Consider the following 21,884-nt stretch of genomic DNA (forward strand, 5'->3'; position numbering starts at 1 on the left):
TTGGACTTCTGGACCACCTGTCAGAGATGATTTGGCCTTGATCATCTCTGAAGAACCACTGGTAGGTTTTGTTTGGACTGGAAACTGAGTGGGATCAGCCGACCCTGGCCAACAGAACCCCCAGATCTCTCTTCCTTCGACCCGCTGGACTCATCAGTCCAACTGTCCGCTGAGTCAATCAGTGAAAACTCATTGAATTGAAAACCCCACAATGATGAACTCTGTTGTCCGCAGAATCAACAGAACTAGCAAAACCGGCAGAACCTGATCTGCACCAGAACCTTCAATCACTTCCTGTCAGGATCTGACTGTGTGGCTACACTCAGCACCTCTGAAACCTGAAATCACTGAGGCTGCCATGTTGGTCACGGACTGTGGGAACTTCATCTCCCAGCATTCATTGCACTGGAGATGACACAGGTAAGGACTGACCTGCTATGAAGCCCAGAGTTGGTCCAGAAGACTTTTAACCCTTCGAGTTGTTGCCTGGTGAACTGATAGCTGTTAGCGCATCCAGCTCTTTCAGAACCAGCAGCTCATCCGCTGGACCAGAACCACTTCCTGTTCTCCTTCCATCGTTTTTACCTCTGCACATTTTTGACTTGAGCAGTTAAATCAGAGTTGGTGGTCTTTCCTTCACAGCTTTGCTGATTAGATGCTGTTCTGTCCTCTGGATGCTGCAGGCTGGATCTGCTGAAATGTTTCTTGCTGCTCATTCTCCCCCCAGCAGGCAATGAGCAATGTCAGTGGCAACAGCAATCAGCACTCGCTGTCAGATTCTCTGAGCTCCGGCTTGTTAATCCTCATCTGAGTTCTGCTCTAGTTAGTTTCTGCAGTCCAGCCTCTCGCATCTTCATCCTTCTGTGGATTCAACTAGACCAACATTGAGCAGATTGTCAGGAAGGATAACTTGAAAAGGAGTGGACCCCCATACTCTGATACCCCTAAACGCAGTCCAGCTGGATGGGAGGAGCTCCAACAGCACCACCACAGTGAAACATGCTGTTGGCAGCATCATGCTGTGGAAAGACAGATGGAGATAAACCCGGACAGTCTCAGAAGAAAACCTGGCAGCAGCAGACCTGAGATTGGGGTCAAAGTTCACCTTCCAGCAAGATAACTAGCCTGAACATGCAGCCAGAGATATTATGGGATGATTAGAACGGCCTAGTCAAAGTCCTGCTGAAAATCTGAAAACTTGTTAATTGTAACATCTGACTCCAATGAAAACACAAAATAAATTTAACAGAAAAGAGAAGATAGTTTATTTAAAATGTACCAAAGCTACACACTCGCTGTGAGTGGAGCGGGACACATGGAAAAACATGGATGGGGTTGAGTTCACTGGGATTGAGTCTCTGCTGACGACACAGAAAATACATCATCATCACCACCGGGGATGAAGAAGAACCTCCGATCCAGAAACGCAGAACCCAGAACCTTCAGAATTAAATGTAACTTTTAACAAGGCAGTTCATCCGCCTTCTGCGATTTGTAGTCACCCTTCCCTGCAGACGGGTGACTACCCTTCCCAGAAGACACCATCCTGCAGGGTGAGTCCAGCCCCCTATAGAGGCAGCTGGTTTCACTTCTCTCACTGTGGGAACAGAGGACAGGAGACATCCTCTGGGACAGAGGGTTTTCGTCTCCTTAACAGACCCGAACAACGGATGCTCTCATCCACACTCCTGGAACCTTACCCTCTGGACCAGTCTCTCCCCAACCGGAAGGTGGAGGTCCGTCTCCTTCCAGCTGAGGAACACGACTGGGTTGGGGTTAGTCTTTAATCAAAAGCAAAAGGAAACATTCCAGATATAAAGTAGAGCTGTTAGCAGCCCCAGTTTAAACACACAGAGTACAGCATAAGTTAAAACGGTAAACTCCAAACACATCAGAGATCAGTCTTCCTGTATCTACATGTCCATTTCCTGATAAGTGTGTCCTCGGGTGCTGAGCTGTGATGTCCCAGAAAGGCACAATATGGTCTGTTTTCAGTGCACTACTTTGTAAACACCAGTAGTCCTGACAGGCATTAATATGCCCTGGGCTGGATTACTGTTAAAATATGGCTTTAAAGACAGAAAACAGTACCTCCAGCTAAGCTAACTATGAAAAAGAGAAGATTGCCATGGTGCCATAGACAGCGGAAACAAAGGTCTGAAGCAGCTAATCAGTGCTTTCTGCGAGTTTCCTGAAGGTACCCAGATGTTCCCATCTCCAGGGACTAGAGGAGGTGGAAGTCTCAACTGATGAAGTTGAGGAACTTGCTCTCTTCAGCCAGAGCTGTAAGCAAGGAGTTCATGTCTCCAATGGCCATGTTGCCGATCCCAGCTGGGACGGACGCCAGGGTGATGGAATTGCGTGGCGTGGTGAGACGGGAGGAGCTCTGAGACAGGCTTTGCAGAAGCCCTGGACTCAGCGTCCCAGACATCAGGCTGGAATGATCTCCGTCATCTAGCATGGTGTCGAAGTCGATCTGAGTGTGCTCTGTGGCTCTGGACCGGCCGGTGGACGAGTCAACGATACTGCTGGAGACCTGGTTGGCTCCTGGAGAGGCCATGCTGGCTGCAGCAGCCATGTCGCTACAGGTGGCCTCATTGGCACTTGGGGACATTGAGTCATCATCACTGCTGTGAGACGAAGGCTGAAACATGTGAATCTGAGCCAGGTAAAACACAGCAGAGTTCTGGTTGACTGGGCTGCTGTGGTTCAGCCCCTGGCTCTGCCTCTTTGGGCTTGCCTCAGAGCAGATGTTACTGGGGTTCAGTTCAACTAGCCTGGGGCTTGGTTGTGTCATGGCAGAGGCTGAGTGCTGCCTGGGGAAGGACTTGGGCTCGTTAGGTGGCTGGGGTTGTAACATCCTTCTGGCTCCGTTCTGGATCACATACTGCTGCTTCTTGAGGGGAATGCTGTAGTTCTGCTCCTGGTTCACTTGGTTCCCATGACAGTACCCGTCCACCTGGGCTCTGGTCTTAAAGCTCTGCAGCTCAGAGCTAGCCGCAATGTTGAGGGCTATGCTAGAGCTTCCAGATAACGAACGAAGCCTTCCTTCCTGACTGAGCTCTTGCTGATGACTCATGTGCTCATTAAAGCTGCATTGTCTCTGCTGCTGATGATGCTGGAGGGAGGTATTCCCCGGGCTCTGGTGGCTGTGGTACCCCTGTATAGAGAGGTTGTGGCTTATTGGGACGACCTGCTGGTTGCCACTCAGGGCATGTAGCACCCCAGAGCTGTGCCTTTGCTGAGCGGAAGCCAGGTTGCTCCTGAAGGGATGCTGCTGAGGTTTGGGGAGTTTGGTGTCCATCGTCCCGGAGCTCACCTCGTTCCACTGCACTGGCATGTTGCTCTTATTGTCTCGTGGTGCTGGGACGAGCTGCTGGGAACCATTGACACCCCCCTGGTAGGAAATGTCATGACCAGACTGTGACAGGGTGGCGTCCACCATGGCCATCCTCCTCTGGCCATGAAAGTGCAGCGGTGGAGCCATGCTGGCTTGGTAGCCCTGACTGTTATAGCTGTGGCTTGTTGGGCCAGAACTCTGAGACCTCAGGTACTGAACCACATCATCTGGAAGCACAATCTCATCCTCTGCACTCTGCTCCCCACTGCTCATCAGCCCGTCGACTGCCATGGTCTCCATGGCAATGTTCTCAGAAATGCTTGGCGGTCTTGGGGCGAACGGGTAACGCTGGAGACTCCCATCCGAGCGTGTGTAACCCTGCATAGCCAATGCCTGATGGCGCTCGGCAGATGACAGGGCATTCATAGGGTTCACATTGTTCATGCTGCTGTAGCGCTGAACCCTTGGAAGAGACAGCGGGTCTAGGGGTGGACGGCAGACGGGGTCACTTGCCCGACGTGGGAGGTTGGTCGGAACTTCATGGGGCATCATGCTGTGTGAGCCATAGGTGATGTCGCTGCACCGCCGGGGTGCATCGCCGGTGGCCGGCTGGAGGAAGGTGGAGCCTTCCTGACAGTCACTGTATAGAGCCATCCTTGTCCTCAGGCTCATTCGATCCATGTTGGGGAGAGGAGTAGGTGGAGCACCGCCAATAGCGGCAGCGTACTTCGCTTTGAGCCGATAATGCTGGGCTGGGGTTAGACTCAGAAGGCTGGGCAGGGCTCCTCCACTAGCCACACCCCCACCACAATGACTGGCCTCACTGGAGCGCCTAGACAGATCGGTGGAGATCGGGTCATACGAGTCAGCCGAGCTGATGTTGTTGTGACGGTTAGTGCCAAACTGGGATGCCTCGCTGGAGCGCCGGCTAGAGTAGCAGGGCGAGATGCCGGAGGAGCGTCGACTGAAGGTGTAGGCTGAGCTAATGGTGCTGGTGGTGCTGTCGCGGCGGTCGTTGAGCTGGTTCAGTAGCGTTATGTCGCAGGAGGTCAACTCCCCAGTGGGTTGGCCAGTGTACGGAGTGCAGAGGCTGCTCGTCATGATGGAGCTCTCCAGCAAGGAACCTAGCAGACATGAAGGGAAAATTACACCAGGAACCTAGATGGCTATGTGAAGTTTTACAGTTTACAGAGAGATTATGATTGATTTATACATCCATAGGGGAGAGGGAAGCTGCTGGTAAATGCTGTCCATTGGTTTTTACTCTGACTGGCCTGACCTTTCTCATTGGAGCAACTGGGACCACATGTTGGAGCTCAGAGACATTAGTGGTTCATGGACATTCAACATGTGATGCTCACCAGCTGCAGGGATGGGAGGAAGCTTCATGCCCTGTGGTCTGCTGGTAGCCCAGCTGCAGGTCTCCCGCACCGCCTTCAGCCTCTCCTGCTTGATGTTCTCCAGCTTGATCGTGACCGCTCCTCCGTGAGCCACCGATTTCCTCAGCTGAAGCCCCATTCCCACCTGCGGCACCCCGGCGGGGATCGTGGAGTCGACTGTGGGACCCTCATCCGGCGCGCTGAGGTCCCCGAAGCTGCCCCCGCTATACATGGCCATCTCTACCCCACTGTCATTGTTGTTGGCGCTGCCAAGAGGCGACGGCTCGCTGCTGCACGATGACTGGCCGCCAGGACTGGACTGATGCATCTGCAAAGGAACAGCAGGGAGTGGCGTTCATGCAACACTGAAAATATTCTGCTCAAACCGATGTGGGTTTTCTGTGGGAATATTTGATGCAAATAAAGACGAAGAATGAGATGAAAGGTGATAAAAATGCAAGTGAAAATAGAACCATGCCATGTTCACACAGCTCCATTATGCATTAATCACTAGTTAATTATTACCAAAGTTCAGATATTCTGACTGTAATGGTGTTTTGTAATGACTAATGCAGGCTTGTTCTTCCAGAGTCATTAGTTATGTATGCATGTGATTTATTAACAATATGAAAACAAGAGAATAATAGATGATTCTATGTTAAACAGTCCAGAATGCAAAAGTCTGATCATAGTTTGACCCACAGCTGAAAACTGTCTGATTCTCTGAATATTAATGACAGCAGCCGGATGATCGGCTCGACTGGAGCGATTCATGCAGGTCTTTCATATGAATAAAGAGACAGAGATGCTCTCTCACCTCAGAGATGTCTGTCCGATTGTTAGAGGAGAAGCAGAGGAAAGCAAGAAGCCAGACAGTTCAGTGGAAAACGACTCAGTCAACATTTACGGGAACCTGAAACACATTTCATTCTCCTGCTTCCCCAGCAGCAACCAGCATTCATACCCTTTGAGGTGACTGAAGGTGATTTTAATGTTCAGACTCCGGTCCAGACTCCACTCTGGACTCGGGTCTGATAGAGACTTAGCTGCAGATTAGGGTGATGGTAGAGAGGCCTTCCTTGGAGGCTTGGAAAGCTGTTCCATTGTAATTAGATGGTCTGAATGCTGTGATGCTAACTAATGGGTGCAAATGCTATTCAACATTTACATTTTATTGAAAACGTTTTGAACATTGAAGTGTCCTTTCTTCTCTTCCTCTTAGTTAAATAGTCCCTTGTTGAAACCTTTAAATCTGCCAGGGGTGTGAATACTTTAAGGCGAAACTGTAGAAGATAAATGTGAAATCTCTGCCCAAAATCACCATTGCTTAAAAAACTGAACTGCACTAGAGTTCACATGTTAGCTGAGGCTGAAACAGAACATCCTCCACACAGCAGAACATGGTAATGGCGGGAGCATGCTGCGGGGATAATTGACATGACGCCGGCTCCACCCACATGCGGACATAGAGCAATCCTCCGTCAATCATTCCAGTGCATTTGTCAGCAACTGAACAATTGGCGGTTTGTCCGGAGGTTTCACGCCCTAATCTGGAGGACTTGACCTCCAACAATAATGCCAGTGGTTATCTCAGCAAACACGCTGTGGTCAGAGAGGTTTCCAGGAAAATAATAGGAAGTCATGGCCCAGCATTGTCAGCGGGGAACGGGCAATTCCAACAGCTGTTACCCAGAACTAGTAGAGGGTGGAATACATTGGATTTAATTTTCAATATGTGAAAGTATGCATGATTTTATATGTGCAGATTCCAACGGTAGCTCTGTGGCAGCATGATAATGTGCTGCAGTAACTGCAGTATTTACATTTAAGAAACTTTTCATGCTATTGTTTATTTCAACCATTTCCCTGAAGGGAGATTTTCACAAGCTGGTATTATTCAAGTCATTACTCACCTGCTATGTGCAAAATGTGTCCGACAGCATTCATACTTGGATCCAACCAGACTTTGTTCCCCTCAGCATTGTTCCCAGTTTATTGTTGATTTTTCTGTTGTTTCTAATAACCTTATAGACCTGACGTAGGACTCGTTAGAGATTTTCTTGCTCGCCATCTTTGCCTCAGTGTTGTATTATAAGGCAAAAATGACTCGATAAATGTCTCAGGTAATGCATTGAGTTCCTCTACCTACCGCTATTCGTAACACTGTTTGTCGGAGTTTGCTCTACTTCCACATGTGGGCGGAGCTGGCGTCATGTCAATTAAACTGGCCAGAAATAAGTTATGAAATAAAGAAAAATAAATAGGACATTATTTTATAATTTTGGATTGAAATCTCAAAACTAGCAAACTCCAGAAAAAGCCTGATCTCCAGTTTATCCTCACCGTCTGCTCTGTGATCAGTCTGTGGTAAAACAGCCTGAAAAATGCAGCCAGAAACGCATTTTAGCATGAGTGACGGCACTCATGCCATGCAGAGGGAAACGGGCAGTTTGATAGAGGAAAGGCTAATTAGCCTTTGAGACGGTTAATTAGGGAAGAGGAGTAGATAGATTGACTAGAGTCGGTTAGCGAGGCTGGTTGAGGAGAAAGCGTCCTGCTAGCTGTGATCCCATGAGGATACAGGAACTCACCACAGAGTCCTCCATCTTGATTGGTTTGACCTGCAGCCGCTCGTCTCCTCTGGATGCACCGTTGGCCTCCGTCTTCCCATCTGCGCCTGCCGGGCCATGCTTGGCCTCGTTCTCCCCATTTCCTCTAGGGGGCAGTCTAGGTGGCGCGTCGCTCCGCTGCTTCTTAGTGACGTGGGCGTCGGGTCCGTGAACCGTCTTGACGTGCTTCCTGAGGGAGCTGGGGTCGGTGTAGCGCTTGGTGCAGCCCAGGATTTTACAGATATATGGTTTCTGCAAACAAACGTCTAGTTTACTGCCAAACACATTCAACAGCTGGCTAAACACCGTCCTCATGGAGGCACAAAGAAGACCGGTACCTCATTGGAGTGTGTGCGGTTCTGATGCTTGGCCCTGTCCGAGGCGTTGGAGAAAGCCTTGTTGCAGCCTTCGTGCTCACACACATATGGTTTCTCACCGGTGTGGGACCGGAGGTGAGTCTTCAGGTTCTCCAGGCGAGAGTAAGCCTTGAAGCATCCCTCAAACTGCAGAGACACGGGGGACCAATCAGGGACCAACTGGCCACTGGATGCTTAGTGCAGGTACAAACACCCTGATACATCAAGTAAAGAAACACCCAATGGTTCCTAGTAGCGATGGAGAACTGCTGCTGCTTGGAGCTCCTCCTAGTGGAGACAGAGAGTACTGCTGTCTGCAAGCTCCTTGTTCTCAACAAGGTACCATCTGGTTTCATCAGCTCCTTCTTGGGAGTCTAAGAGACTCTGAAGTGGAAACAGAATCAAATCAGAGAAAATGTCAGAACTTCTTCCTTTCAGAGCGGCAGCTCTGAGACGGTCCATGAGGGACTCATTAAACAGCGGGGCCCCCTGCTGGGGAGTTATCTTAATTACCCCCCTCACTGCTTTCATGCTTGCAGCAGAATCAGATGGCTTTAAAGCTTTGCTTCACTCTGCAACATGGAATATTCCTGCTCTGCTGCAAAACTATTCTGACTCCTTCAACTTTATTTAAACAGATTTATTTTATGTTTTTTTTATTTAGTCAGATATCATTCATTAGTTACAGCTTTACCCATTTAAGGTTGTACATGAGGATGGAAGCACAGTCCAAGTGATTTTGTACATACTGCCTTTCTAGTATTTTTTTACAGACTGTCACTGATTTTAGTTGTGAACGATAACAAAATTGAACAATAACGGGGAGTGCACCACCTCGAGCAATAAAAACCACAAGAACATAAAAGGGCAGGACACATAATTCAAAGTACAGTCAAAAGAAGTCAGATCAAATTGGTTTTATATGCTCAGTCCATTTGGTCCAGATCTTATAAAATTGTTCTTTTTCTACTTGGAGGGAAAAATAAATCTTTTCCATAACATAAATCTGGTAAACAATTTCAATCTGTCATGTTTGGTTCCAGTTTAAGAACCCACATGCACGAACACAATCAGGAGACGCTTGTGTAAAACAATAGTGAAGTTTATTGACATGAGGGTATAGGGTTGGAGAGAAAACACGGAGCAGGAGTCTGGAAGGGACAACCAGTTCAGCCACTGTCAACGAGGAGAAGCTGTTAGAATATATGAATCCAGGAAGGTGGATGAATATATATGTTGACGAAGGGAAAGGCTTACGAGGAGCGGATGGATGTTTCCTTTGGAGCAACAACGGACCCAGGGGCGGCGTGGAGAGGCAATGAACCGTTGGAGGGCGGACAGGTAAGTCAGGCTGAGTGGAGGAGCGAACTGGCGGCTGGTCGTAGTCTGGGACAAACGACCCACAGAACTCTTCTCTCGGAAAACTCCGGAGGAATCCAGGTAAACCAAGGTAAACAAACACTCAGGCAAGGAAGTGTCAGCTCGCCGTTTCTTAAATACTCCCAGCCTCAGTCAGACAATGCGCCACAGGTGTGTCCCCGGGTTCGACCCCACGCCTCTCCAGGGGTTCTGCTCCTAGGCGGCATCCGGTGGAGGAAGTGGGAAGCAGCAGGCTTCCACAACAAACAAAAAAAACAAAACAACGATCCTGACACAATCCATTCGTCGATGGTGGGTGGATCCAGTTGAAGCCATTTCCTGGTGATGGATTTCTTACTGGCTGCCAGTATAACCAGCAGTTTTTAGTCTTTGTTGGTCCATGTGTCCAACTGTAAGTTGCCCAGATACAAAGATTCACATTTGAATGGAATTTTTACATTAAATATATTTTCAATGTGTTTGTGGAACTTTTCCCAATATGGTTTTATTACCTGCCAGTCCCAAAAACATGGACGTGGTTTGGCTCCGTTGGACCCACCAAGTCTCCAGCAGGCGTCCCGTTGCTTTCATATCGTCTCTGAATGGGTGGAACAAAAAATGGTTTTTCCAGCAAAACTCCCGCCATGTGTTTGATCCGGTGGAGACTCAGTGCGGCTGACAGATTTCCTCCCAGCCTTCTTGTGGGATTAATACCTTCATTTCCTTTTCCTCTTTATACAGTATATTCTGTATTCTCATGTTTAGATAGCTGTATGGCATTATATAATTTAGAGATAATTCTGCTGTCTGATCTGGGATTAATTAGTGATAGAAATACCTCCATGAAACTTGAATCATTTTTTCTAAACACCTCTTTAAAGTTTCTATTAAAATAATGTCAGGTACCTAAAAAAATAATCTTTTTCCAGTCCATGATCCGTCTGTAAGGTTTCAAAACTCTGAAATATCCCTTTGTGGGCAAATAAATAATAGGTAGTTAATCCTTTTGAGATTCATAACTTGAATCTGTTATCAATTCTATTTGGTGTAAAATCTGAATCATAGGCACACCACCTCATAAGTTCAGATATGTCTCCTATTTTGCACATTTTAGCCAATTCCTGCCAGGACTTGAGGAAGCTACCAGTTATAGAGTCTTCTGGGATCTGCTGTTTTTATAATTTATAATCACTAAGTAGGGCTGTTATTGGGATTCCTTTTATCGTCGTTCCTTCTCTTTCCTTCCACGCTGCGGTGTATGATGGTGATCGACTTCAGGAAGAACAAAACGGACATCCAGCCTCTCACCATCAGTGGGACCTGTGTGGAGAGGGTCCCAGTGTTCAGGTTTCTGGGCATGGAGTTAGAGGACAAGCTAACCTGGAGCACCAACACCAAGGAGCTGTTGAAGAAGGCACAGCAGAGACTGTACTTTCTGAGAATATTCAAGAAGAACCGTCTCCCCTCAGACCTGCTGCAGGCCTTCTATCACTGCTCCATAGAGAGTGTGCTCACGTACGGTCTGTGCGTCTGGTACGGCAGCAGCACATCAGCGGACAAGAAGGCGCTCCAGAGGGCTGTTAGGGCAGCAGAGAGAACCATAGGCTATGGAACAGATTTACACTTCCAGGCTCCACAAGAAAGTTTTGGACATTTTAAATGACTCTTCACACCCTGGCCATGGTCTCTTCCAGCTGCTGCCATCAGGCAAGAGATACAGAGCAATAAAAAACAGGACAAATCGCCTAAAAAACAGTTTTTACCCGATGGCAATCATGGCACTAAATTCAAAGGCATAAGAACTTCTGCTCTTGACATCACTTTGTTAAAAATGTCAATTCTGTTGCGACACCTCCAGGCGCTGCAACCATCTTCTGATGTCTAAGTTTATTTCTCATTTTGTACTATTTATTTTGGTATATTACGTATATACACATAACCTGCATCTTAACTCGAGTCAAGCAAATCTCAATCTCGTTGTAATCTGTTGATGACAATGACAAATAAATCTTATCTTATCTTATGATGGTGAACAGAGGCAGACTAAAGGTCTCAGCTGGGCTGCATGGTAGTATTAAGGCCCTTTCCACCCTTTTCTTTTTTTAGTTGCAGAGTTCTAAACTTAATTCTGGCCTTTTTACCCTAACCCTGCCACAAATACCTCGCTATTAATCTATCCCATTCTACGAACCGTTTAGGTGGGATTCTGACTGGTAAACACTGAAATAAGTACAGTAACTGTGGAAGGATATTCATCCTGATGGATTCTATCCAGGAGCTTAAACTTAACCCCTTAACTGGCGGTACCAAAATCACCAAAAACGCCTGAAAAGGCAAACCCAAATTAAATCAGCTGCTGTTCTTGAACAATTTGGAGTTCATGCAAAAGCTTGGTCTCTTTATGAAGACGACAAGCTGAATTTTCTATTTTTGTAGTCAAAAATACTTTAACTGTAAGTAGTTTGTAGCTATTATGTTTATAACACAAAAGAAATTGAAAAATTTTGCTTCACCCAGATTTTTTACTTTTATTTCTTGTAAATACACATTGAGTCTTGAATGTATGGACTGGAAAATACAATAAATCTGTAGAATAAAGTATTTTGCTTGTGGATTTCAAGATTGATCAAAATAGCACAAAAAGAAATGTAATTTTGGACATGTTTATTTTTGAGGATGTACAGGTGTTGTCCAAGTGGCCATTTGGAGTCTCTATTTGGAGTCTCCAAGTGGCACATTTAGATAACACCTTGTATACAAACTACTAATGACTGTAACTCGGTGCTTCGACATTACGACTAACATAATACACATAAAACTGAACACAATTTGTCCATGTATCTTCCTAGGTAGGGGTCTATTAACCTGACCCTGTTGAGTCCCCACAAAGTCCCCCTCCTTGGTCCAGAGGGAGAGGCCCTTACCTGCAACAGTCGCATGTCAAAAAAAGGGAAAAAGCGAGAAAAGTATCCCAAAAGAACCGAATTATTCTATAGTTTGTTTCCACCACAGATTTGGTTGAAGATATTTCACAGTTCCTCCCGCCGTCTTCGGTCTGGGGAAGATCCGCTAGGTCCCAGAGGGGCCCGCAGGTGTTCTCCTGAAGGCTCGCAGCTTCTCCTTGTAGCTGGAGCCCTGGCCGGCTTTAAATGCACCCTTCATCGCTCGTCGGTCCACTCTCGTCAAGGACAGTTGCTGCACCTGCTCCATGAGCGTCTCCGGAGGTTTGACGGTTGGCACGGTGAAGCCTCGTCTCAGCAGGTCCTCTACTGTATCGTAGGTTCTGGTTCCGGTTCTGTCTTCGTATCCAACATGCAGCTTTGTGGGGAAGAGGGCTTCAAAGGGGACATTATTTTCCTTCAATACTTAGTGGGTTTCTGTATATTCCCTTCGTCTTTTAACTATGAGAGGTAGATAGTCGTGATCCAGGTTAATATGATTTTCTTGCCAGGTAAATCATAAAACTCAAGACCTTCACGCAGTAAGCTTTCGACAAATGAGATTGTAACCCACATGACCGCCACGCCCCAACCACCTTCCCTTTAAGCCGTCCCTTTAACAGCTGGGACCCTCATGTGTATTTCCGGGTTTCCACTGTGCTGCTGCTCACTGTGAGTTGTGGCGTTGGTTGTTAATAAAACAATCTCAAATCTCCAACTCGACTCATCGCTGAACGAATTCATCTCTAAAACTCGAGGATCTGCGGTGAGTTAAGTACCATCTGAACTTGACGTTGTATCAGCAATACTAGCACCGCTAATATATCCGCTGCAATACTCACCAGGTTGGGCTTTGTTGATGCCTGGTTTACCTTCTGATGAGAACAAGTAACATCCACTTCCTCAGACAATCCGTTACTCGACGGTGAGTAAATATTCATCCATATATGATGGGGCGTTATTTCCGCTGTACGCCGCCAGTTAGCATTAGCTACCAACTCAACAATCAGTTGCCACATCAGCTCAGTCCACTTACTAATAACTTACTTAATAAAAAGTCACACTGTTAAAGCCGAATTAAAGGCCACACCTTTAATATTTAAAGGCTTCTCTTTCAACTTTACATTTGATTATTTTTCATGATTTCTTTGTTTATTGTTGTATTCCATGCTGGTGCATCAATGAAGTCTGGTACCTAATATGATTTTGTTTATAGCTATTTATAGATCACATTCTTAAAGTTGATTGATTTGATTTATTATTAGCTGTTCGTAGCGACTGCTAATTACCTTGAGAAATTTTGAACTTGAATTATGAAGTGCACTTTTCTTTTTAAAAGGATTTTTTTTCCCCTCTCATTTTTATAATATATGAAGTGGTTGTCAATACATAGCAGTATGTATTTGGTTTTTTCCCCATTTAGCTTATATAAATATAACATTTATAGATGAACTTAATGTATGTTTTCTGGCCTTTTAGGTCAGGTTTTTTTTTTCTTCCCCTTCATCGACTCGCTTGCTGACGGAGGATGGCGAGCTACTCACACACCACCTGGTGGTAGGAAAAAGAAAGACACTCTCCACACAGGAAAACCAAACAACACTTTCCATACAGGAAACAAAATAAACTCTAAGGGAGTATCTAAAGGAAAAGAACAATTCTCCCGTTGCTCTTGGACTTTTGAACTACATTTGGTTTTGAAGTATTATTGATTATTTTATTTTGGGTTTGTTCTTTTCCCCCCGTCCTTGTTTCTTTTGAACAATTTCTCTTTGTTTAGTTTTTGCTGTTATTATTATTATTATTATTATTATTATCATTATTATTATCATTACTATTTCCACTGCAATAAATGGCAATATAAACAAAGCTCTTTGCATCAGTTGCATCAATTATCCACCCAATCATGACTCCATGCCGTACCTATTTCTGAATTTATAGAGTGGTTAACACTAAGCCCTGCAGTCAGACCTGCGCATTTAAGAAGGCGCTACATGCGGCGAGCTAGCCAGGAGTCTTGTAGTGGGTGAATAATTGCATAATTCCACGGTACCTTTATTTTGGATGTGTTATCATTATCAATAACAAAAACAAAAATGGATGTTGTTACTCAGCTGGGGTTAAACATGCAACGATCTGTGTTAGTTACTGGCACTCAGAGCAGTGAGGACGAAAAAGAGATAGTTGATCGTTTACAATGTTATGGTGCAGTAAAAGAGGTTTTCCATGTCAGTGATCCACAAAGTACATTTTATAAAAACCTGATTGTCGAGTTTGAAGAAGATTCTACATTAAATGCACTACAACCCCTTTTCCCATATAATTACCCTTCCAGAACCACAGTAGATGCGATATTTCGTGTTACTTCTCTCGCTTCAGAGTATGCAGCCTCAGTGAGTAGCAGCAGCCCTCCCATGGACTACATTGATGAGCTGAAGAACATAGCTAAACGAAGTGGAAAACGGTTTGAGGAGGTCCTGAAAGGTGTAATGGATCAAATCAGCACACATTTGGAGACAACAGGAGATGATGATGATGATGAGGACGATGATGATGGTGGTGATGATGGAGATGATGGTGGTGATGAAGAGGAGGAAGAAAAAAAAGAAGACATCCTTACCTTAGCACAGTCTGTGCAAAGTCAGCAGATGTTACCAACTGTGCCTCAAGCCTCTTCACCTCCTCCAACCCATTCGTCCACTGATCAGCAGGGAGCACCTCCTGGACCCAGTCACTCCTGTATACCACCAACCCAGAGGGTTCCTTTGTCGAGGAATGACCTTATTCCACAGGACGTTCAAAGAGTTGTGGTGGAGCATGTTGTACAAAATAGTGACTTTTCCACATCTTCACTTAGACGCCGCTCATTTTCAGGAAAAATTCCTAAACCAAGCAATGAAGCGGACTATGACTCATGGCGATCTCAAATCGAACTGTTACTTGCTGATCCCAGCCTTTCCAGATTGCATGTTAATCGGCGAATTGTGGAAAGTTTGTTGTCGCCAGCTGCAGATTTAATTAAATGTTTGAGCCCTGGTGCACCACCTTCCACTCTTCTTCAAGTCCTTGATTCAGCTTTTCAGACAGTACAGGATGGAGAGGAGCTTTTCGCTCAGTTTTTAAACATTTTCCAAAATCCTGGAGAGCGGCCATCTTCCTATCTCCAGCGATTGCAGCTTACCCTCAACACAGTAATAAAAAGAGGAGGAATATTACCAAGAGACAAAGACACACATTTACTTAAACAGTTCTGCCGGGGATGCTGGGACAACTCAGTCATCTCCAAGTTGCAACTTGAGGAGAAAAAAAGCAATCCTCCCCCATTTTCTGAACTTTTGTTGTCACTCCGGACAGAGGAGGACAGACAACTTGCTAAAGAATCTCTAATGAGAAAGCACATTCATTCATCTAAACAAAAAGTGACCATTCAGTCTCAGAGTACCTGCTCTTGTGGTCATGTCACAGTTAATGAAGAACTGAAAGAATTAAAAAAGCAGATTCAGCAACTCCAACGGCAGATGTCTTCCTTCATGTCCAGAAAGACACCTGTTGATGCAAAATCAGAACTGCAACAGACCAAGTCTAAGCCAAGGACCAGCAACACCTCACCTCAGACCGCTGGAAGACCAAAGCCAGGGTACTGTTTTAACTGTGGTGAGGATGGTCATATGTCTTCCCAATGTAGCAACAAAGCAAATCCAAGCCTTGTGGAACAAAAGAAGAAACAGCTTCGTCAGAAACAACAAGCGTGGGATGGACAAAAGTCAAGTCAGCAGTTAAACTAAATGCAGTTCCTGCTGAGGGACACCCAGGAGCTGCCACCATCAGCTGTCCCAACCCCCATTCTGAATCACATTTTGTATTACCTAAGGGTCTCATCGGTACAAAGAGCATGGGCCAAATCCAAATAAAGGGGACAAACTTCAGCTGCCTCCTTGACAGTGGGTCGCAAGTCACTACAGTACCACATTCATTTTATAATACCCACCTCTTTGACCATGAAATTATGTCTCTGAACAATCTGTTGGAAGTTGAGGGCGCCAATGGCCAAAATGTACCATACCTTGGGTACATTGAATTAAATTTGACTTTTCCACCTGAATTTCTTGGCTCACCAATTGAAGTGGACACCCTAGCTTTGGTAGTCCCAGACACCAAAACCACACATCCACTTTTACTAGTAGGCACAAATGCTCTTGATATTGCCTACAAGAAGCACCTTGAGAGCCAGTCTACTACTTTTAAACCCACTGCTTTTGGGTATCAAGCTGTCTTGAAGATCCTGCAGAACAGGTATGTTCAAAACTCACCTAAACATCCAGTTGTTTTGACTCTGCAGCCTGATCAGCCACAAACCATTTTATCTGGCCAAACTGTTGTCCTTGAGGGATGTTTGACCACACGGGTGTTGAGGGAAGAGAAAGTGGTTGTTGTTGAACACCCAGCCTCTTCCTGTCTGCCTGGGGGACTTATGGTTAAAGCCTGTCTAATTAGCATACCTCAACATCGGCCTTGTTACCTGCCAGTGGTAGTAACTAATGAGTCAGACCATCCAATTATCATCCCCGCGAGAGCAGCCATTGCAGAGATTGCCGCTTTAGAGTCTGTTATCTCCAAAGAGCAAAGTGTCAAAGTCCATGACAAGCCTGCAGAGTCATTAACACCTCAGCTTCAATACAATTTTGGAGAATCGCCTCTAACACCAGAATGGAAAAGTCGGATCATTTCAAAGCTCAACAACATACCAGAGGTCTTTGCCAAACATGACCTTGATTTTGGTCGTACAGACAAGGTGAAACATCAAATAAAATTGTCTGACCCTACACCGTTCAAACAAAGACCACGCCCTTTACATCCACAGGATGTTGATGCTGTGAGAAAACATCTTCAAGAACTGCTTGAGTCTGGAATAATCCGTGAATCAGAATCTCCATTTGCTTCACCCATTGTGGTGGTGCGTAAGAAAAATGGCTCTGTACGCCTCTGTATTGATTATCGGAAACTTAACATACAAACCATTAAAGATACTTATGCCCTTCTGAAGCTAGAAGATGCATTCACCGCACTAGCAGGCTCTAAATGGTTCTCTGTGCTGGACCTAAAATCTGGGTATTACCAGATAGAAATGGAGGAAGCTGACAAGAACAAAACAGCCTTTGTTTGTCCTTTAGGCTTCTGGGAATTTAATCGTATGCCTCAAGGAGTGACCAATGCTCCAAGCACTTTTCAACGACTCATGGAAAAATGCATGGGTGAGCTCCATTTGAAAGAAGTTCTGGTTTTTATTGACGATTTGATCATCTTCGCACCAACTCTTGAAGAACATGAAAAAAGATTGATGAAAGTCCTAAACAAATTAAAGGACTTTGGACTAAAACTGTCCATTGAAAAATGTGTGTTCTTCCAAACTTCAGTGAAGTATCTTGGCCATGTTGTGTCCAAGGATGGTGTGGAGACAGATCCTGATAAAATTTCCACCCTTGCATCTTGGCCAGTGCCAAAGAACCTGAAGGAACTGAGATCGTTCCTGGGATTTGCAGGATATTATCGGCGATTTGTGAAGGACTATTCTGCAATCGTCAAACCGTTGCATGACCTTACTGCTGGCTATCCACCTAGCCAAAAGAAACTAAAACCTATGTTGAAACCCCAGAACTATTTCAACCCAAAAGAGCTTTTTGCTGAACGTTGGACTGAATCCTGTCAGCATGCATTTAACATCATTATTAAAAAACTCACTACTTCTCCTGTACTTGTATTTGCAGATCCTCGCAAGCCATACACTCTCCATACTGATGCCAGTTCTTCAGGCCTTGGAGCAGTGCTATATCAAGAAAATGATGGCAAAAATCGAGTTGTAGCTTATGCAAGTAGAGGTCTGTCCAGAAGTGAATCAAACTACCCAGCACATAAATTAGAATTTCTGGCACTTAAATGGGCAGTTACTGAGAAGTTTAATGACTACCTGTATGGCACACACTTTACTGTGGTCACAGACAGCAATCCGCTGACCTACCTTTTGACATCAGCTAAGCTTGATGCTACAAGTTATAGATGGCTCTCTGCTCTGTCCACATTTACCTTCAAGATTGTTTACAGAGCAGGAAAACAGAATGCAGATGCTGATGGGCTGTCCCGACGACCACATCCTGAGATACCGGATAACCTTAAATCCTGCAAAGAAAGGGAGAGAGTATTAAAGTTTGTTCAACATCATCTCGAGGAACCAGGTTGCACCACCATTGACCAGCACATTGTCGAAGCCATCTGTGACCGCCACCTGGTGCTCAGCTCAAGCAATGACCATGCCCTTGTTCTCTCTTTGTCTGCCCATGTGGAAAGCCTACCTGACAGTTACACAGACGATGCCCAATTTGCCACTGCTGTTCTGCCCCGGTTCTCTACTACTGATCTTACTGCCAAACAGCGAGCTGATTCCACCATCCAACATGTGATTGCTCAGCTTGAGAGTGGGGAATCTCCACCGCCATCACTGAGGGATGTACTTCCAGATTTGCCACTCCTGTTGAGAGAAGTAAATAAATTGGAGCTCCGTAACAACCTTCTTCTCAGGAGACGGCAAGTGGGAAACAGAGTAGCCTATCAGTTAGTGTTACCAGAGGAGTGTCGGCATATGGTGATGGTTCAGCTTCATGATCGTATGGGCCATCTTGGGATCGAGAGGACCTTAGATTTAATTCGTTCCCGGTTTTTCTGGCCACGAATGTCTACTGATATTTATAATAAAATCAAAACCTGTGAACGATGTGTAAAAAGGAAAACCTTACCAGAACATGCTGCACCTCTCGTTAACATCAAGACATCAAGACCCCTAGAGTTAGTGTGCATGGACTTCCTGTCTCTGGAGCCAGACCGCAGAGTGAAAGATATTCTCGTGATTACAGATCACTTCACAAAATATGCTGTCGCTGTTCCAACACCAAATCAGAAAGCTCGAACTGTTGCTAAATGCTTGTGGGAAAATTTCTTTGTCCACTATGGCATTCCAGAGAGGTTACACAGTGACCAAGGACCGGATTTTGAGTCCCGTACCATCAAAGAACTTTGTGATATTGCTGGCATCCATAAAGGAAGAACAACTCCTTATCACCCTAGAGGTAACCCGGTGGAAAGATTCAATCGTACATTGCTTAACATGTTGGGGACATTAAGTGAGCAGAATAAATCAAGATGGAAAGATTTTGTGAAACCACTTGTACACGCATATAATTGCACTAAGAATGATGTCACAGGGTTTTCTCCATACGAACTAATGTTTGGTCGCCAACCTCGTCTTCCCATAGATGTGGCTTTTGGGTTACCACTGGAAAAGGACACCTCCACCTCTCACCTACAGTATGTTCAAAGACTGAAAACGCATCTGCAAGACAGCCATCAGTTGGCTGCGGAAAACTCAGAGAAGGTGATGTCCCGCAATAAGACCTCTTTTGATCGGCGTATCACCACTTCTGAACTTGCCGTAGGCGACAGGGTCCTTGTTAGAAACGTCCGACTGAGAGGAAAGCACAAATTGGCTGACAAATGGGAACCTGACATATATGTAGTGGTAAAGAGGGCTGGCAACCTCCCTGTTTACACTGTAAAACCAGAGAACCAGGATAAACCTCTCAGAACACTCCATCGTGATCTTTTGTTGCCTTGTAATTACCTAGCTGAACAGAGTTCTGTAAAAAACTTACCTGTGAAGAGGAAAAAGCACCTGCCTGTGAACTTACCTGACCCTGATAATGAAGATGCATCAGAAGATGAGATCATCTCACCTCTGTATGATCCTTCTTCCTTCGAGCCTGTGAAATTCATCACTGTTGTTAATTCACCAGTACCTCCTGTCCAGCAATTTGTTCCACCTGCAGACCTACCTGAAGTTCCTGATCAGCCCCCATCCTCTGCTGCAGAAGAGGAGGAGGATTTGGAACAGGAACTCCCAGTTGTCACAGAGGAACCAAGGGAATTTCAACCTGTGGACAGAGAGGCAGTAAACATCAGTTCAGAAACTAATGATTCTGCAGGAGATGCTGCTGGAGATCCTGCTGCTGAGGGAGGTCCTGAGCCTGTCACTCCAGAGCCCTCCACCAATAATATGGAACCAGAAGTGGACTTAATTGTTCAAACAGAACCATCAAGCCCTGAAACAGAACCATCGAGTCTTGAGGGAGAACCATCTTTGCGGAGGTCAACCCGAGCAAGAAGACCACCAGAACGTTTACAGTACTCCCAACTCGGTCACCCGCTGTTGAAGAGTATCCAGTTGTTGTTTCATGGACTGACCACTGCATTTACACATGCTCTTGAAGGGACTGAGGATGATGAACACATGACTGTTCCTGGTATTATCCAGCCAGCCATCCAGACTCAACCTGGTCCATGTACGGGGACGTGCATGGGATCAGGGGGGGAACATGTAACCCACGTGACCGCCACGCCCCAACCACCTTCCCTTTAAGCCGTCCCTTTAACAGCTGGGACCCTCATGTGTATTTCCGGGTTTCCACTGTGCTGCTGCTCACTGTGAGTTGTGGCGTTGGTTGTTAATAAAACAATCTCAAATCTCCAACTCGACTCATCGCTGAACGAATTCATCTCTAAAACTCGAGGATCTGCGGTGAGTTAAGTACCATCTGAACTTGACGTTGTATCAGCAATACTAGCACCGCTAATATATCCGCTGCAATACTCACCAGGTTGGGCTTTGTTGATGCCTGGTTTACCTTCTGATGAGAACAAGTAACATCCACTTCCTCAGACAATCCGTTACTCGACGGTGAGTAAATATTCATCCATATATGATGGGGCGTTATTTCCGCTGTACGCCGCCAGTTAGCATTAGCTACCAACTCAACAATCAGTTGCCACATCAGCTCAGTCCACTTACTAATAACTTACTTAATAAAAAGTCACACTGTTAAAGCCGAATTAAAGGCCACACCTTTAATATTTAAAGGCTTCTCTTTCAACTTTAGATTTGATTATTTTTCATGATTTCTTTGTTTATTGTTGTATTCCATGCTGGTGCATCAATGAAGTCTGGTACCTAATATGATTTTGTTTATAGCTATTTATAGATCACATTCTTAAAGTTGATTGATTTGATTTATTATTAGCTGTTCGTAGCGACTGCTAATTACCTTGAGAAATTTTGAACTTGAATTATGAAGTGCACTTTTCTTTTTAAAAGGATTTTTTTTCCTCTCATTTTTATAATATATGAAGTGGTTGTCAATACATAGCAGTATGTATTTGGTTTTTTCCCCATTTAGCTTATATAAATATAACATTTATAGATGAACTTAATGTATGTTTTCTGGCCTTTTAGGTCAGGTTTTTTTTTTCTTCCCCTTCATCGACTCGCTTGCTGACGGAGGATGGCGAGCTACTCACACACCACCTGGTGGTAGGAAAAAGAAAGACACTCTCCACACAGGAAAACCAAACAACACTTTCCATACAGGAAACAAAATAAACTCTAAGGGAGTATCTAAAGGAAAAGAACAATTCTCCCGTTGCTCTTGGACTTTTGAACTACATTTGGTTTTGAAGTATTATTGATTATTTCATTTTGGGTTTGTTCTTTTCCCCCCGTCCTTGTTTCTTTTGAACAATTTCTCTTTGTTTAGTTTTTGCTGTTAGTATTATTATTATTATTATTATTATTGTTGTCATTATTATTATCATTACTATTTCCACTGCAATAAATGGCAATATAAACAAAGCTCTTTGCATCAGTTGCATCAGTTATCCACCCAATCATGACTCCATGCCGTACCTATTTCTGATTTTATAGAGTGGTTAACACTAAGCCCTGCAGTCAGACCTGCGCATTTAAGAAGAGCGTTACAAGATCATTGTCAGTTTCTTCTCGGATCCCTCCGGTACCTCATACA

General features: G+C 45.1%; 2 protein-coding genes across 4 annotated transcripts in view; one reads left to right on the forward strand and one right to left on the reverse strand.

Annotated features, from left to right (window-relative positions):
• Nucleotides 1-1,241: 1,241 nt before the first annotated feature.
• gli2a (GLI family zinc finger 2a) overlaps nt 1,242-21,884 on the reverse strand; it is a 76,791-nt gene continuing 56,148 nt past the window's right edge. For both annotated transcript variants that reach the window (XM_028022755.1, XM_028022756.1), the window contains 4 exons: nt 7,667-7,831; nt 7,311-7,580; nt 4,702-5,047; nt 1,242-4,464 (listed from right to left, as the gene is read on the reverse strand). In XM_028022755.1, the coding sequence (XP_027878556.1) occupies nt 2,243-4,464; nt 4,702-5,047; nt 7,311-7,580; nt 7,667-7,831 (3,003 nt within the window). In that variant the 3' untranslated portion in view covers nt 1,242-2,242. The remainder of the gene's footprint in view (nt 4,465-4,701; nt 5,048-7,310; nt 7,581-7,666; nt 7,832-21,884) is intronic.
• LOC114147938 (uncharacterized) lies at nt 19,351-21,718 on the forward strand. 2 transcript variants are annotated; one of them, XM_028022758.1, is made up of 3 exons: nt 19,351-20,605; nt 20,685-20,764; nt 21,317-21,718. In XM_028022758.1, exon 1 carries the CDS (start codon nt 19,409-19,411, stop codon nt 20,444-20,446), a length of 1,038 nt encoding a protein of 345 aa, XP_027878559.1. In that variant the 5' UTR covers nt 19,351-19,408; the 3' UTR covers nt 20,447-20,605; nt 20,685-20,764; nt 21,317-21,718. The 2 variants fall into 2 exon arrangements, with proteins under 2 accessions (XP_027878559.1, XP_027878558.1); XM_028022757.1 differs by lacking the exon at nt 21,317-21,718 and having other exon boundaries at nt 20,685-21,051.

Source organism: Xiphophorus couchianus, chromosome 7, assembly GCF_001444195.1.
Source record: "Xiphophorus couchianus chromosome 7, X_couchianus-1.0, whole genome shotgun sequence".
NCBI classification, from domain to species: Eukaryota; Metazoa; Chordata; class Actinopteri; order Cyprinodontiformes; family Poeciliidae; genus Xiphophorus; species Xiphophorus couchianus.

What these genes read in the sequence shown, in the direction of transcription:
- LOC114147938 (XM_028022758.1), top strand. Translation starts at nt 19,409, where the DNA reads ATGTCCCGCAATAAGACCTCTTTTGATCGGCGTATCACCACTTCTGAA.